This window comes from Varroa destructor, unplaced genomic scaffold, assembly GCF_002443255.2.
Source record: "Varroa destructor unplaced genomic scaffold, Vdes_3.0 BEIS01000002.1, whole genome shotgun sequence".
NCBI lineage: Eukaryota > Metazoa > Arthropoda > Arachnida > Mesostigmata > Varroidae > Varroa > Varroa destructor.
In genome coordinates this window covers 59,922,795-59,940,301 of record NW_019211455.1, presented here as the reverse complement: position 1 = coordinate 59,940,301, position 17,507 = coordinate 59,922,795, and the positions used below count along the sequence as shown (strand labels likewise).

The 17,507-nt window shown below is 37.3% G+C and overlaps 1 protein-coding gene across 7 annotated transcripts in view; it reads right to left on the bottom strand.

The window, feature by feature from the left end:
• The window catches only part of LOC111244820 (uncharacterized), a 49,044-nt gene extending 31,790 nt beyond the window's left edge, over positions 1-17,254 (bottom strand). For 2 of the 7 annotated variants that reach the window (XM_022792270.2, XM_022792271.2), the window contains exons 1-2: positions 15,587-17,252; positions 809-1,428 (exon numbers count right to left, since the gene is read on the bottom strand). In XM_022792270.2, coding sequence (XP_022648005.1) covers positions 809-1,297 — 489 coding nt within the window. In that variant the 5' untranslated portion in view covers positions 1,298-1,428; positions 15,587-17,252. Of the gene's footprint in view, positions 1-808; positions 1,429-4,111; positions 4,270-15,586 lie in introns of those variants that run through there. The other 5 variants (XM_022792269.2, XM_022792272.2, XM_022792273.2 and 2 more) reach the window with 5 other exon arrangements.
• Between the last annotated feature and the right edge of the window lie 253 nt (positions 17,255-17,507).

Below are 17,507 nucleotides of genomic sequence, written 5' to 3'. Positions count from 1 at the left end.
ATTCTCAGACACTCAAAAAATAACTTTAGCAAAAAACCAAGACTTCACTACTCAGGTTAAGGTAAATTGAGAGTAAATAGGTTTTCTTTATACAAGATGAATTGTTAGGGCTGTTTTCTTTACACAAAGCTGAATAAATTTGTCAGATAGATGCATTTGCGTATCGAGTAAAATCGAAGTTTAAAAGCATCATGTGTATCCTTAGAACACATACGGGAGACACGACTTTAATACATGAAGTACTATTCTACCACTGCAATCAGGCAACTATAACGTGTATGTGGACATCTCTCAGCAAAACAACAGGAAAAAAACACCAAAATAGGTACACAAATGAAAACTTTACCAAATATAATGAGGTTAACTCATCGTCTCAACTCAACTAACTAATAACTAGAAAAAGTCGTAATTTAAAAACTGCGAATTCGAAACACGGCATAGTGAGATTAATAGATATGTTCAAACCATGCTTACGATTATATTTCTCTGAATTTATGTGTAATTTGAATAATGTGTCTGCTCACTACCCCCGCTGTCAATATAGGGGCTGAAATATAAGCATATCGTGCTCAAGTGAATAATCCATTTGGGGCAAATATAAACCAGGCAAAATAATGGGACAACCCTTTTAATTTAATTGGAATTAACTAACTACGCTAAGTGAATAAACAGAAACCAATCATCTAATATTATTCGAGGCGTTCTATACACATTTTCCATATGTTAACGTTTCACGCAGACTGTTGGTTTTCAGGTTCTTACAAAGTGGAGCAAATTTTATGACAGGGTGAAATTAAGAAAATCTAACCTGTTGTGTTGTGTTGACAGGAAAGCAATAATATTGAGGATCTGACTGTAGATGTCCGTTAATCTGATCCTCTTGTTCGTGTTGTTGAAGTAATTTGTCTTTACAGTAGTCTTTTTTAAAAACTTTTGACGAATCGGTGTCAACTTTAAGGCCCCAGCTATTACTGTGATTCAACATAGTCACCAGTACTTCGGATTCGACCTTGGCAACATCAAGACTGTTGCAGTAATGCACGTTGCCACAGATCATCGAAGACATCAGTGTTACCGTGCTAGTGGCCGGCAACATACGCTCTGTCAGAAATGAGTTAAAATCAGGCAAAAGTATAAGAGCAGCCGACAAAAAAGTCGTTCCGTTCAGCGGAACGCCGTCGCCTTTGACGCTCTTCAGAATCCTTTGTGATAGAGTTAGTGGAGGACGGAACTTTAATAAAAACCCACCACTGCCTCTTCCGCCACCGTCGAGCCCGGCCCCACCCCCACAGACCATCTTTCTCCAGTCGCCTTATCTGCTGATGTGCTCTGATCAGGATGAATTGATGTTTGTAGTACAGCTGCGCCCTACAATTCCTCACAAAGATGGCTAAACAATCTCCCTGGGGATATTCCACCACCATTCACCTGAAAGAAATCGTCATTATTGTTATTAATTTTCAAGTACTCCATACATTTTTATAAAACTTTTATATAAGTTTAAATAGATATATAAATAGATTTATATTACATTATAACGGTATTACAATTGCTATTGTTATTAGTATTATAATATTGAAGATCTGATTGTAGATGTCCTCTTGAAATCTGGTCCTCTTGTTCGTGTTGTTGAAGTAATTTGTCTCTTTTTAAAAACGTAAATAAGATTTGTAAAATCAAGTTTCGTTTAGATAAGAGTTCACTCAGCTTATGAATGAAATAGATGCAAAATGATATAAAGAAGTGAGTAACAAAATCCATCTTCCAATGCCTGCAAAAAGAATATCAATACTTCGTAATATTTGAGTGGGCGCGAGGTGTAACAGTATATAAATCATGCTCCTTTTCTCTTTTGGCGTTGCCTGCCTATTTAATTTTTAGAGAAATTCCGGATTTTCCGAGTTGCATACCACTAAGTATCGAGCAAAAATTTGAACAACATACGATCTGTATATACCTCGATCCCACGTCCTACATTCTAATTAATAATACTCACAGCTGGAATACTCGCCATGGGAAATGGTTTAGAATGTATACTAGTATACAAAGTACTGCGCGCACAAGAATCATTGCCATTTTTTAAACGCATTATTTTAACTGAACAAAAATAAGTAAACTATGGAAATGTATTTGATATTTTCGTTCTGCCCTATGCAACGGATTAAGTATTGCCTATTACTAGTAATTCATGTATATCCTAGACTTGAGTAAGCAACAAAACGTGTCCCAGAAAACTTTAACTATCGTATCATCCAAGCCTTAAAACACCTTTGCGCAACTACCCCACAGCCCTTTGATGCTTGGATTCAATATTAGACTTGCCATACACCTCCCGTTGATGCACCCTTATGAAGAACTCAACCATATATACCGCTTTACACATAAGTATGTGCTTATAATGAGGTAAAAGAACGCAATGTGTAAAGACAAAGCTATCCTCAGGTAATGACATTGGAAGTAAATGTAGATATCAGCACATAATAGTAGACCCAGTCGGATTAACAGCCCCCTACCACCCTTTCCATGTAAATTCATTAATCTCCTCATTTTAAAATCTGAAAAGAATCTATGAAACATGTACTACATTTTTGTATATAGATGTCTGGTCCTTAATCAAATCATGTTATTAGTACCAGATGAAATCCCAGTATACAAGTTTAGCCTAGCAGATAACCTAAATATTCGTATTAGGTCAATACAAATTAATCATAGCCTACGCGTGGCGAGAGGCCGGCCTCTTTGGACACGTTACAGCGAAACAAACTACAATCCTAAAAACACAGTGGCACGTCATGTGCATAACATGTATGATTTGATTCAAACTTGTGAAAAGCCGGGTTATGTTAATCAGTTACAGCTAGGACTATGAATCTAAAAATGGATGAAAATATAGATAATCGCTTATTGTTTTTTGTTGATGTATCTGGCTGACTGGGGCTATTTACCCTCTCAGAAATCTCGAACGACTCTTAATCTAAGGTAGAAAAACGATATTTTAATATGTATTAGATTTACTTCTTTTAAAGGAGAACACATTGAAGCCAGTGTTCTTCAAACTTCATAACACGTACATAATTATAGTCCGCACTATCATACCAATGATTAAACTAAGCTAGCGATTTTCTTAAATTGTACCCAAAATACTATGCTTGCACGTTTGGTCTCTAAGCTAGGTGTTTATTCCCTTAATGAACCGACACTCATATACGCTAATTTGGTTTAGGACAAAAATATTTTGAGTACTTATATATAATCATATTTGAACATTCTTTGAAATATTAGGGTGTGTTCGCACACAAGACTTTTCAATGAGCATCAAATTCTTACAGTTCTATAATTAAGTACGCTCTAAATCACTTGTCCGATGTACAACTCAACATGCACATTCATAATGAACCACACTAATGATTTTCATCGCCGCCACCCTTCTGGACATCCTCTTAGGTCAAATGATCATAGGACGCTATTATCTCAAATTCAATCACAAAAGTAAAATCCCTGAGTTATCAACAAAGATATTTTAATTAGAATATTTTATTATATTTATTGCCTTTCTATCGAATGTTTGCTTGAGAAAAACCTCGGAAAAATATATTATGCTAGATATTTTCTTCAAGAGATGATGGCAGTCGAAATTTTATGGGCTTCAATATGAAGACTTTGGGGACTGAAACCATAGCTAGCTTCTGCTTTCTGCAATTTTGAGCCGTGGTTGCAGTATAGTAACTAGGTCATTCTGTATACCGTCGCTTGCCGCGTACCCATCCGCAGTATTCCTCGAAAATTCAAGGTGTCTGATAACGTTAACAATTTCCTTTTCAAGTAGTGTATCATGGAAATAAACACAGGTAATACCGATTCTGAGTATAAGCATTAGTTTATGCCCGAATCCATTCAGCACAACCATCGCTTTCTCTCCTGTTTGACGCCATTCTTTTAGTTAGTCATTTTTTGATAAGTGGCGACACATTGACCCATGTCTTGTCTATGGTGATGATGCGCTCTAGGCGGCTTTTCTTGGTGGTAATAGTTGCGAAAATTGTCGTTAAAGTAACTGACACCTGTTTCCATCTGTTTTGGTCTTCGTCCATGAATGAGAGTATATTATTACCTTTTTTCGTTGTCAGTGCTTTCGTAACACAGACGCTGGTTTTCATAACACGTACCACGAGGAACGCCGTACTGAACCGACAACTAGCGCATTGTCCATACTTTGTACACACTCGAAGGCTTTCGTGATCACGATAACTCGTGTGCCCGGTTTAAAGCCACCACCTTTGTAGTCTTCAACAATTTAATTTTTATTCTTAAAAAGACCAAACGAGTAACAAGCTTCTTATTCTTTGTTTGACAGAAGGCCTTCTTATCCATAATTTCACTAATCTGTGATGAATTCTATCAGCAATGAATTCTACCCTTACTTTCGAGAAATAGGAACTTGATTACCGAACGCAAATTTTCAGCATTAAACGATATATTTATCCCTAAACTAATTATTTTTGATTATACTCGATTAGCTAATCAGTTCATATCTATCGTAGACGGCTAAAGACTCGATGTAAATATTCACTAAATTTTTCGCTGCACTGATGTATAGTTATTCAGAATTTCCAACCCTAAAAAAAGTTTCGAACAAACTAATGGTTATAATGTAAGAATGATGCTAAGGACTTTTGTATGTACGATGAAAGATAATCTAAGTTACATATTACTACTAACTTATCAGTTTGCAAAGGACAACGACATGTTTTTCTATTTGGCGTAATGACTGTTAAGATAGAGTACCATGGGGCTTTAAACATAAACGTAACTAAAGCAGAAAGTCATTGTTTCTTGATTTATGAACACAAATATTCGTAGCCCATTAGCAAGTAAAAATGAAGGACAGAACATTAAGGCTGTACGTTGCATCCTCCCTGGTGCGTAATGGAAATACTAAATACATTTACACGATTCCAATTCCTATTTTCGGAAAACACAACCATATCAAGCACAAACGCAAATAGATTGTATAGTAAACCCTAGAATGTGCTACCAGTCTACACAGCATGACATATATCTAATTTACATTTCCGTCATTACTACACTTGTATACACAAAGATAGTATTAGAGTGCTGTTATTTATAGATAAAGTAAATGCAGGAAATTTGCACCAAACACTATTGTTAAAGAAAACAGTTTTGACTGACTTCCGACGCCTCAGCAATCGTCTACTGAACTCGTAGAAAAAGAAAAATGAGTATAATACAATATACGATAACTCAACTGTATCAAGGAAATTGCAACTTTTTATTTTACTTATGCCACGAGGACATATGAACAATAGTTTTAAGATCACAATTGTATATCGGAAACAAATGCTATTCTCACGAATTGTGACAGAAGGTTGCTCTAACGTTGTCTGCCACATTGTTTTTAGGACTCAAAAAAAGACAACTGGCAAATTATATCGGATTCCAGATTTGTGACAGTTTAGGTATAATTTATTTGTAGTAAAGACAACTTTTATCCCCCTATTCACTTCATGTTTGATCGCGGAAAATTACCTAAAAAATCTACTCTAAAAAACCTTGCATTTTGGTTGGGGATTGCACGTCTTAAATGGCCCTGGTCGATATTCCAGTACCACAGACCAAGCATAAAAAAAATCTTAATTGTCAAACGCTAAGCGAATATTAAGACAGTTTATGAGATATGATCATAACTAGCCTATAGCTATATAAACGAGGCGTTTTTGCACTGCTTTTATGTGGCCACAATTCAAACTATTCATTCAAAGCAAAGCGTCAGCGACATGTATTAATTTATGCAAATCTTTAGCGCGCTATAATTTGAGTCAAATCAAAGTCTTAATAGCAACTACGAAATAATTTATCATAAAGCGTGCCAAATAGAAATCTCATATGTCAAGATGATGCTACTTGAAAACGGTGTGACATTTCATGATCTTTTCTTGTTTTTGAGACGCATTTAGTGTAGGTTACACAACTTGGTGTATGTTAGAGTATTATGCTTCGGTCAAAAAATTGAAAAAAACTGATAAATGGTGCCACGTGAAGCGTGCATCAAAAAGAGAAATGTATAGACGTTTGCTTTGTCTTCAGTTACAACAGTGAATTGTGCAAGTGCACTGAGTTGTGGTTCGTAAGGAATAATTTATCTCTTTGATAATTGCGATAAACCGTTACATAAATAGATAGGTACAAACGAACTGATGGGATATTATTTTCATACAAATGCACAGCTGCAAAAACTTATAGTGTATGTTCGGCGATATAATGCCGTTACCATTCACTATAGCTTCATAAGTCCTACCTTGTTGACCACAGCTGATATATACTATCAACAACTGTAGATGATGAGAAAAGTAACATTAACGCCAAGACTAATAAACAGAAGCTAGTTACTCCCATTGTACAATGTCAACAAAGACGTAAGAGTTCTAGTTCATACATGACATTCGCCAACCTTGCGTCCAATCATCTGACGGACTATTATTTTTGTAAAAAGCTCAACAACTTTTTGTTAAAAAGTTTGTAAAAATGGCTTTGTTAAAGCCATTTTTAAATCTTAACATGATCACAAAATTTCACTTCGAGACCTCTTCGATTTTTCGAGTGACAAAAGATGGGAAAGTTACAATTCATTATATCCCATTTCATATTAAACAACTATTATGTAAAAAATTAAACGACTGAAACGTATCTCGCCGTCTGCTTCTTTTGTACATTTGCCTGCATTTTTGCCGCCGTGATTCTTGCGGTGTGAAATCGAGCGCTATTGTTCAATGAGAGTAAGTCACTTCTGTTTATTAATTTTGACTGAGTTGAATAGCGAAATACAAATAAATTCAAGTCACGCAGGACACATAAACATACACGACCAAGATCGAAGCCCGGTATAATATTCAGCTAGTGTATGACCTTTAAAGGAACGATACAGTGGGTTAAAACTTTTGCTGCTTTGTTCGATATTTAGTAAATGGATAATTCTATAAGGTTTTCTCTGTGTTAAATATTGTTTGCTTGAGTTCCTGTAAAATTAATAAATTAGATTTTTGCTCGTGCTGCATGCATTTAGTCAACTAGGTCGCAAAAAATCCGCATCATTATTACTGCTTGCTTAATTTTACCTCTTTTAGGTTTCCTGTTTTAAAAGTTCAAGTCTTTTACGCACAAACTTCAACTAGTTCTAAATATGGAGTAATAGGATAGAACGTATGGGTTTGCTAAACAGAAAGCGTTATCAGTGAACCCCCCAATAACTGTCGCCCCCCAATCTAACCTTGAACTCTATCGGCGTTCATTCTGACTTAAAACAGCTCTTTGTTTACTTCAATAAAGTAGGTTTATATTTAAATCATATTTTTCTCACTCACATTTATCAGAATATTACGGTATTGTCAACTTTGCTAATTTGAGAATTTCCTAATTGACCACGTCTGATATGATACACTTCATCTAGTTCTCTTAGAACCAACAAAGCTTAAATATGTATGACCAGTTATACCTACAAGGTAATGATAAGGACGTATCCAACAAGAGATAATATTATTATACAATACTAAAACTTTCTTCTGTGTGAGCTGTGATTCCTCTGCCTCGATTTTTCGTTTATGCTACCCGCTTTTCGTAGTATAATTAAGCCCTTGTCTACAGGCCTGTATACCACCATGCAATTTTTATTCGAAGTCCTGTTCCATTCCACTGTGATTGCTACGTTTATCAGAGGCTGTGTACCTCACTTAGTCGGTTCCTAAAGTCAGCAGGAGCCTGTTCCAGTCCTGGCTAAGTCAATCGAAAACACCTGTATAGTACTTTGGCCCTAGCTGTCCGTCATACAACTGGTTGGGTTTTTGTCGTTGTTGCGTTGTCAAAAAACAAAGAATTAAGACTATAGAACGCTTATTTATTTTCTTGCTCTAACCGTCAGGTTATTTAGGCAATGGACAAATTGTCTATTAAGAGAAAGAGAATTTAATACGACTGAAACTGAGTTTCAATTAAATGTACGGTTGTATTTCTAGTTTTCGTATCAGTACGTCATTAAGTCCATATTTCGCTCATTACGCTTAGTCATGACAGCAATACTAAGCAGAAAGCCTACGCCGTTATAATATCTATTAAACTGTGTATACTTCAAACGTCATTGTTGACCTCGTCAGGAAAAATTTTTCCTTTGCAAACATTGTAGTAAAAAAGAACCGCTCGTAACACGCAAAGCACTGTAATACAGAATTCGTTTACTGCAGGGAGCTTTACTACTAATGGTGTTATACATTTATATATATATATATCAAACGTATCAAAATATAGCATCACAATATAGGTGAATTAGTTGCTACTGTAATTTCACCAAGGATGGATATTTAGAAAAAAATTACTATAGATACCGGGTTTATCGAATTGTTATTGACAGTTACAGTTACTATATTATCGTTGACATCAATCAGTAACAGAAGAGATTAAAAGAGATTGATTTTTTTTGGTAATTAACTAATTAATTATCGTAGTGGTACAATTTCATAACACGTGAATATTTGTAATAACAGCATTAGAATATAAATTCTATGAATGTTGTGGATACTGTATCAAATTAAATAACGGATTAAACTTAGACTAATTCTACTAATAATACACCTTCAACAAATGATAGGTAACAAAGCTCATTTGCTGCAAGCACCTTTTATATGAACGGTTAACGTAGCATGTGCCCTCTGTCGCTGCACTTACAGCGTCACGGCGCCATTAACTTTTCTGCTATTTACCTCTCTAAGTGACCATCTATGCGACTATTAATCGATATATTTCGTCGTTCGTTTATTCAGTAAAGCACAACTAGAACCTTCATAACCATTAAATGGTTAACTCTGTCGCTATTCGATCTAACATCGCAGCATTTACTTGTGACGCCCTTAATACAGATCGGATTTGAAGTAACGTTAATGATAGGAAATATCATAACATGATCACTGGAATTACACAAGAACAGATTTTTCCGATTTAAGACTTACACTTGTTTCTTTATTTGCTTCGGTGCATTCTCGCTCTGTCATTCGCTGCATCGGTGTAATAAGTGTGATATGTAGTTGCTGGAAATCGTATTTAGATATCAGCTCCGAAGTTACATGAAGTACACACATCCTTACAGTAATTATTGCTATAGTAATTACACCTACATGCAGCACCTACGGTACGAAAAATAGAAGCTTTCAGTGTAGCACAACCGCGCATCTACACAAAGTAACTGCGACAACATTCATTAATATGTCTAGTGTGGATATATTGAAATGTCAAAGTCAGTAAAAGGTCAGCCAATATAATAGCTCTACAGTGTTTCAACAAGTAGAGCCCGCGGATGAAAATAGGAAGTGCTTCCAAACCAAATATACACTTTATCTAATAATTGCTTCGCTAAACTGTCTTTCTTAGCAGATTGCAATGTTCACATTGTCGGTATGTGGTCTATTTTGAAGAGTACGTCTATAAAAAGGCTGTATAAAGTCTCTAGCGGGTAAAGAACTTATGAAATTGTGCATTTTTAAGTAAAATGTTTAAGATGAAAAAGCAAATCGGGTTTATGTTAATTTCATTAACACCTTTAATCGTTGCGGTTAGCTTACATATATACGAGACGGTCATTTAGTAACGCCAGAAGAAAACAACTCAGTATATTTAGATAAATCGTTCTTTAATACAAACTTTATACATTTACGATTTTACCTCAGATGCAACAAATACAAAAAAGGCTGTTTTAGCTTTCTTCTTATTCACTTCATTCAGTTTTTGATCACTTTTCGCCTTTTGATTTTTTCCGTCTGTCGCCCCCAGGAAAATTGTGTTCTGCAAGAAACATTTTTATGTGGATAGAGTGTGAACACGCAAAATTGCCGCCTGTGAAGGCCGAAAGTCTCTGGGCTATCGATAAAAGAAATCTTCATCCCAAAAAACATTGCCTGGTGCGGAACGTAAAATACTAGGATATGATCTCCTGCTTTCTTATACCCCAAGTTCTTAAAAAGATATAAAAATCATCGTACTCGCGTTATCGCACGACCATTTTGTGAATGGTTAATTTCCAAACGGAGTGACGTCAAATGCCTCCCAGATCATACAGCATAACTCTATTTGACTCGTTTCTACGAGAAACATTAAAAAAAAAGTGTACTAACTCTATCCGTGTAAAACGGAAAAACATAGGGAAAACACTCGTACTACCATTTTAGGTGGAGTAAGCGAATAATTATTATGGAAAAAGCCAAGGTTGAACTTACGTCAAACCTTACACGTATGAAGTTTGTAATAAAGAAAGATTTATGTAAATACGTTCAGTTGTTTTTTATTTCCATCACTTCAAAGTTACGCCCGACAAGGTCGCCGTCCTTGTATATACAAGGTACGTTACCTAAGTTGAGGTCTAGCGTGCTTTTTTTGCAAGGAATGTATCTAAATAAAATTTTTTTGAAGAAAACCGTTATTCCTGACATCTCTACCAGTTTGTTGAATTACCACTTATTGCAAGTTACTTTTTAATAGTAACCGTGCGTTAAACTATATTGGTCGGCGTAAACTAGTTAAATTATGGTTTAAATGCGCTACATCAAAGAAATTACGATGAAGTTAAATTTTAGGCTATACCATGCCGAAAATCCCAATAATGTAAAAACGACCCAAAAAAAATACAAACAAAGGAGATTTTTAAACACTGTAGCTTATTTAAACGACCCAAATAACAATTAATATTGCCCTCTCCAAAACGATCCTTAATTTTCTGTACTAGAAGTTTAAAGATATCAAAAATGTCTTTTTCAGCCATTCTAGTTAATCTTCGAACCCTTTAAACCTAAAATCTTGAGGATTCTTTTTTAATTGCCTCAAGAAAGGTTTTTTTTTCGGATTTTTCAGCAGCTGTATGAAAATTAATCATCATCGATTTCATAAAAAAAGAAAGATTTTTAATCTTAATGGGGTCGATCCAGCATGGAAACACCGTAAAAAATAAGAAATGACACACTGTTGTTCGTCATTACAATTTTTTGTTATTGAAAAGCGTGATTTCCGTTTGATATCAGAAGTGACGGATGAGCATATCAATTACGACAGTTTCAAAATCTGTCTATATTCAAGTGTCGTATTTCGTATATATACATATGTATGTATAAAGGAGAAGGCGGTAAAACAGTACGGTGAAACGTAAACCTGCAGTTAAAAAATGACCAAATAATAATAAAATATAAGAACCGTAAACATTGCCTTCAAGGTTGCGTATATATACGTAGAAAAGGTACTTTACAACATATATTTACGTAATAGCATAAATTATAAGTAAACGTTCGCCAAATTTTTACACCTCTATCTAACCTAATCGCTTCATCAATAGGCGTCGGATAGTACAATTAACTTGGTGAAACGATCCAAACTAACAACGATCTTAAGTCTTAGAGAGGGAGAAGAAACTAAACTTAACCTATCAAATAGGGCTCATAATAGAATTCTGCCAATGAACCACAGGAAAAAAAGCAAAACTTTTTTAAGTCATTTCTCTTTTTTTAACGGAAAATACCCCTGAGATTATTAATATATATAATAACCTTGCAACGTCTACCATGAAATAGCAAGAAACAGCGTTACTTATATCCTCTTTCGACTCTAATGAAACTGTCAACCAGAACATAATCCCGAAATGAAAACTTCACACCAATTCATTAGGATCAATTATCGCCCTTTGTAAAGTATTTCATTCGATTTTGCCAAGGATCCTGGCACCTATACTATGCTTATGTCTCACCACCCTCCTTTAGTTCTGTGTCACTGTACGTAAGCTTTCGACTTCATATTTAGAATTGGCACTTTTGAACTTACTGATGAATAGACAGTGTTTGTATGACAAAAATCAGATGTTTTAGGGCTCCTTTTCTAATATTTAACAAAATCAGCTATTTAATTGTTTATTTTCTACAGAGTAGTTTACCCACATAGCAATTTTGGAGGCTTCTACACTTGTTCTAAACGTGCTGCTTTTGTTTCACAAGAATACCGCTCTTTATACGTAGAGAGAAAACTTCATCATTCGAACTAAATAATAGAGATTTCACTAAAGAACATAAGTGTTCCCATTCTTTATTGTTAAGTTCAAAATTATTGAATATACAGGCAGATTTTTTTTACGGCTTTTCTTAATTCTACGATAGTTGGAAAAATTCAATGGGGAAAGCTCTGCCTAAACGCTATAATGTAAAATTTTCATATTTTATAAGCAGCTAACGGCATATGATTACCATAACAATCTAACCCACCTTAGTTTATTGCGTTAAGAATTTAGACTGAACTGAAAACTGTCCGACTACACATATGGTTATATCTACTAGTCGCCCTAGGGATTTTCATACCACCGACAAGAAGAATAAGCGTATCTAGATAACTCGGAATTGCACGTTGGATTATTGTAAAAACACCCTGGTGGGCAAAAGCTTTATTCCAAAATGCCTCGACAGAAACTTCAGCTAAAACTATCAATAATTTAAATCTTACGTCAGGTATCGCCGTGAAGCACGGCTACAGACGGCTGGCTTTCAGCACAAAACAAAGTATATCTACGCTCGGTTTCGACGCAAAGCCATTTCACATGCTCTTAAATCTGGTAGACTTACGCCTTACCACCAGACTACGGGAATACATACATTGTATCCTCTTTAGTATGTAAATCGGTATCGAGGTATCTGTATCTAAAATTAGCCAAAGAAGAATTTACAAATTTTTTGACAATACGAATCGGATGTGATTATGATACAACATGCCGTTTGTTGTAAAGTACCTTCATGTATTTTAAAACTGCTTAATTGAACCTAAGAAAACTCTTGTATACATCACACTCTATGCTTCGAGTTTTACGTTTATCATGGTCTTTAGACATTCCATCAGATAGATTCGAACCTAAAGCACATCGTTCCTAATATTAGCAGGCAAGCCACTGAGCTATCATGAAAACTTTATATAGCAACAACCTAATAACCTGCCTATTGGACAATAGTAAATGTTACTTTAAGATCAACAGACGCGTTTTTCAATTCATAAAGTAAAACAGGATATATTTACGACACTGGGACTCTAAACAACCTGTAGTACACTATTGTGCTATATTAAATATGAATTATGATAACGAACAAAATTATCAATAAGATGCACGCAAGTCATCGTTCACCAAAAAATTAATGATGAGAATATTCCGACACACTGACGCAAATGCACCATCCGAAACCTACTATTTGTATTACACACTAATAAATCCGTAAGATATAATCTTATCTTTAATTTTTGTTATTCATACTTATCGCACTTTCATATATCCTCCTTTCGCTTTCAGAAACAACCACTGCTAGTGACTAGAATGCATATCGTTCCTTTTGCATTTAGACGTATACGTACGAGGTCAGTCCTCAGTAGTATGAATGTCTTGACACTAACAAGTAATGGTAAGGACAATAAATGCTTGCGCAATGATATAACTACATAAAATACGGAGTATACATTGCAGTTGATGGTTATAAACTATATGCAGAGAAAGCGTTCGATACGGTAGCATGGGTGGAAATCGGTGACCTTAGAACCATCATATTTAGTATGTAAGTAGAACGTAACTGTTTTAAAACAAAGAAGGTCGTTCGGACAAGTCCTCTGCGTTCAATTCTGTCTAGGTTGTATTGTGTTAAGCAATACCACACCACTGACGCCTTTCGTAATAAATGAGAGGATCAAAGCTCTTCTTCCTTTCTTGTCGCATTGTTTTACATACTAGTAAGCGTAGTCATATGAACGTTAAATTCGAATCGCTTATGCTACCCTTTTTTCCCACTGCTTATTTGCCGGCAGACAAGACTGTTGTCAACGTCATCATCGCCATCATCGTAGCTCATCGACACCAACGTCAGCGTCTACCGTCGACGCTGCATTTGTCAATGGCGACATTGCCTTTTCCAACGATAGTCGTGGTAGTAATGCTACTAGTACAGTGGTGCCTAGCAGCAGCAGCAGCGGTGGAAGCACTGAGCTCAGCGACTAGGAGCTGTGGCCAGCGACCGGCGAACGCGTCACGAGAAGAACGGGCAACAGTTTACGGTCAGCGCTGATGCCGCGATGGCTGGTGCTGGCGCTGCCGGTGCTGTTGCTCGCAGTTTCAGTCGGGTGCCATCGGTGAAACAGGCACTGCTAGTGCGCCGTGGGTCGGAAACAGGGAGCGCCGACGGCGGTAACGCTGTTACTACTGTCGCAGCTGCGGCTGGTGCATTCGCTACAGTCGTCGCTATAGGCAACGTTTACAAAGGAAGCTCCCCCTGTTGCTATCGCTAAAGATTGGCAATAGACGGACAGACAACACTGACTGTTCTTTGCCGCTGAACGGCTTGTGCGACCGTAGCGTTGCTGTTACCACTGGTGCTAGCAGCAAAATAAAACGAGACCGGCGAAAACTACTCAGCCGGTGGAATCGACGGCGGCGGCAGAAGCAACAGCAGCGGTCGCGATGGTAGCATCATCGCTAGCAACGACAGTAATGGCCCAGGTTCATCCACCCCGCACCGCCACTGCGACTGTTGTCGCCTCGCGAGTCTACCGGTTTGCCTGTTGGCCACTCGGTCGGTCTCTATACACTCATGCCGTCATTCCTGCCACCGCTCTCCGTACTGCTGCTGCTGCTGCTGCCGCCACCATTGGACTATTGAAGAGTTAACGGAAGCAGTCTTTAAACGAACCGGCTGCACGGCCGCTGCTTCTAACCCCGACGGAACACTACTGCAGCGCAAGGAATGCCGTCACAGAAGCTAAAATACACAATCATCTACTACTGCCGCGAGCACGAATACTAGTAAACGACTAAAAAAACAACTGGAAGAGTGTATATATCACCCAGTTAGTAGCATGTTGCTCGATTTCAATTTCTGGAGTAGATTCAACTTTTTTGAGTCCATCTAATTAATTAATTCTTTTTTGCCATTTGTAGTTATTGCCTATGATCAGAAAATCACCGATGCGTACAGCCACTAAGCCCATCAGACATTGAAGATATTGTTAATCTTATGCAGATATGCATAGCTATATATAATTGAGCAATTTATCTGAGACGTTATTCTAGCTCGGCATTAGATTATCGGGTGCTAAAGGAGAATTGAGCGGAAGAGGATATTAACCTCTGTATCAATTAGCTCCTACTTGTAAAATAGTTAACCCGAACCACACACACACGTATAGCTTGCGCACGTATGTTTGCATAAAGATCATTTATACGTTTTTGTGGGTGTGAGCGTGCGTGCTCGCGAATGATTAACAAAAAATATCCACTCTTCGCAAAGCTTGTTCAGTGTCACTTACCTGTGTCATAACCTTCGTAGACCCTACGTTGTCCTGGATGATAAAATGAAGCTAACTACTTTAGCCTTAATCTTTTTTTTAATTTATTTTATTTAATCTCTTTTGGTGACACAAAGTAATCAATTATAAAAAAAATTAGTTTATGCACTATTTTTGTAACGTCCAGCCAGACTACAGTAACACAAGTGTAAAAAACAAACGTTTCGCAACATTCACTACATACCGGCCTTGTTGTGTTTGTACGATGAAATCTCGTTCATACTTTGGTACCGAAGATGCTTTTGTCCAAATCAGAGTGTTCAGTGTTTGTTTTGGTACTATTATTAATATTATATATTCACGCAAATACGAGCTGTTATTGTGTCGCAGTGGGTCATCACCAAACACAAACTGCAGATGAATTTTACACAAAACACCAAATTTACATTGCAATTATTATTGGTATGATTGGCGTTACTGTAGCCGTGTAGAGTGTGTCTGTGTACGTTTCGCTCATTTTCTTTTGGTTATGGGTACAACTAGCGTACAGTACAGATGCCCAACATATTTATTCTCCAGTTGCGACTGGTGACATTCACTCCTGGCACGACAATTATCGATTTGTTGGCCACCATTGTCAATCACTACCATCACATTCAAAGTCTTCATTAATATTACAAGTCTACTAAGTAGATGCTACACTTAATCGTAACCAATACAGTGGCACTAGAAGCATGATATAGTACTTCACGAAGCACTTTTTCACAAGGATAATAATGACGACGACGGCGACGACAAACAACGGCACGATAACAGTCACATCGTCGTCATCTGCAGACTACAGCAACTATTACCGCCATCATTACCACTACAAGTTGACTACTATTTCTTGCCACTGTCTCTCGCAATGAGCAGAAGCAGCAGACAAACACTGCGACAACACAGCAGATAGATATCCACTATCTACCCACAATTACAGCTACTTCGAGCTTTCTAAGTCATTGTAGCAGTTGTTGTAGCGGTAGTACTAGTACTCGTATTAACAGCAGCAGTCAAATAAACCAAGCAAAGAAGAGAGGTGTCCGCTCCACTCCTACAGCAGATCAACCGGTCAAACAGACGACAGACGACCAAGCAAACTGGTCTGGACCCTCGCTGCCACCGCCGCCGCTGCTGTTGCTTACACAGCCTATCCTCTACAGCCCACACTCACTACTGCTCCGCTACTCCTGTGGGCTCGGCTGCTGGTACGGCTTCTTGGCCGTTTTATTGAAGCTGCATCAACAACAGCTGCCGATATTCACTCCTCGATGCTGTAACCCATAACGAGCTCGCCAACGAATTGCCACATGTAGGAGTCTCCCTCTCTCCTCTTGTTGTAAAAGAGCAGTGTTATGTAGAGAACCGTTGCCGGTTACCAGTGCGAGCACACAGACTAAGCGGTTAGACCGCAAACAGAGCTAATACGACACCGCGATTGCTGCTACTGCTACCGCCGATGCTGATGATGCGCTCACGACAACCAAGACGACGAAAACAATAAGCAAGCAGAAACTGCCAATAAATGAGTGCTTATCCGACCACTGCTATCACCGACTCCGTCGCAGCGGCCACCACAGCTTGTAGCTCGAGACAACAGACGGAGATATGGATAGCTGTGTGCCGCAATGTCTAAGAACAGGATCTTGCTTTATCTAAATCGCACTCATCTAGTCATCAGCTACAGAGCGAAACTTCGTAAGAAATGCAGACGACTTTGTAGAATTCCAAACAAACACTCTATAATTAATGGATTGAATGTTTAAGATAGAAAAGCTATTGTCCAGCCCTGATCGTTACTTTGTCTGCTTTCACTGACAATCTTGTTACAAGCTTTCATGTCGTCGAGCTGAAAATTAAAATTATAAATTAGACAAAAATTAAGAGGTAAGAACGAAATAAATGCTTCTGCACAATATAAACAAAATCTTAGGTCAACAGTGCTGGCGGAGTAATACCTGCCGAAGTCCCGGTTCTAGTGCCTGCAATGCCAAAAATAATTTGGGGACGGTTGAGCACTAATCTACTTAAACGTAGTCAACTCAGATAACTTTTTTCCTGAAAAATAATCAGTTTTGAGTTACCGAACTATTTGTCGAAGAAGAATTAGTTACACCTATGATCTT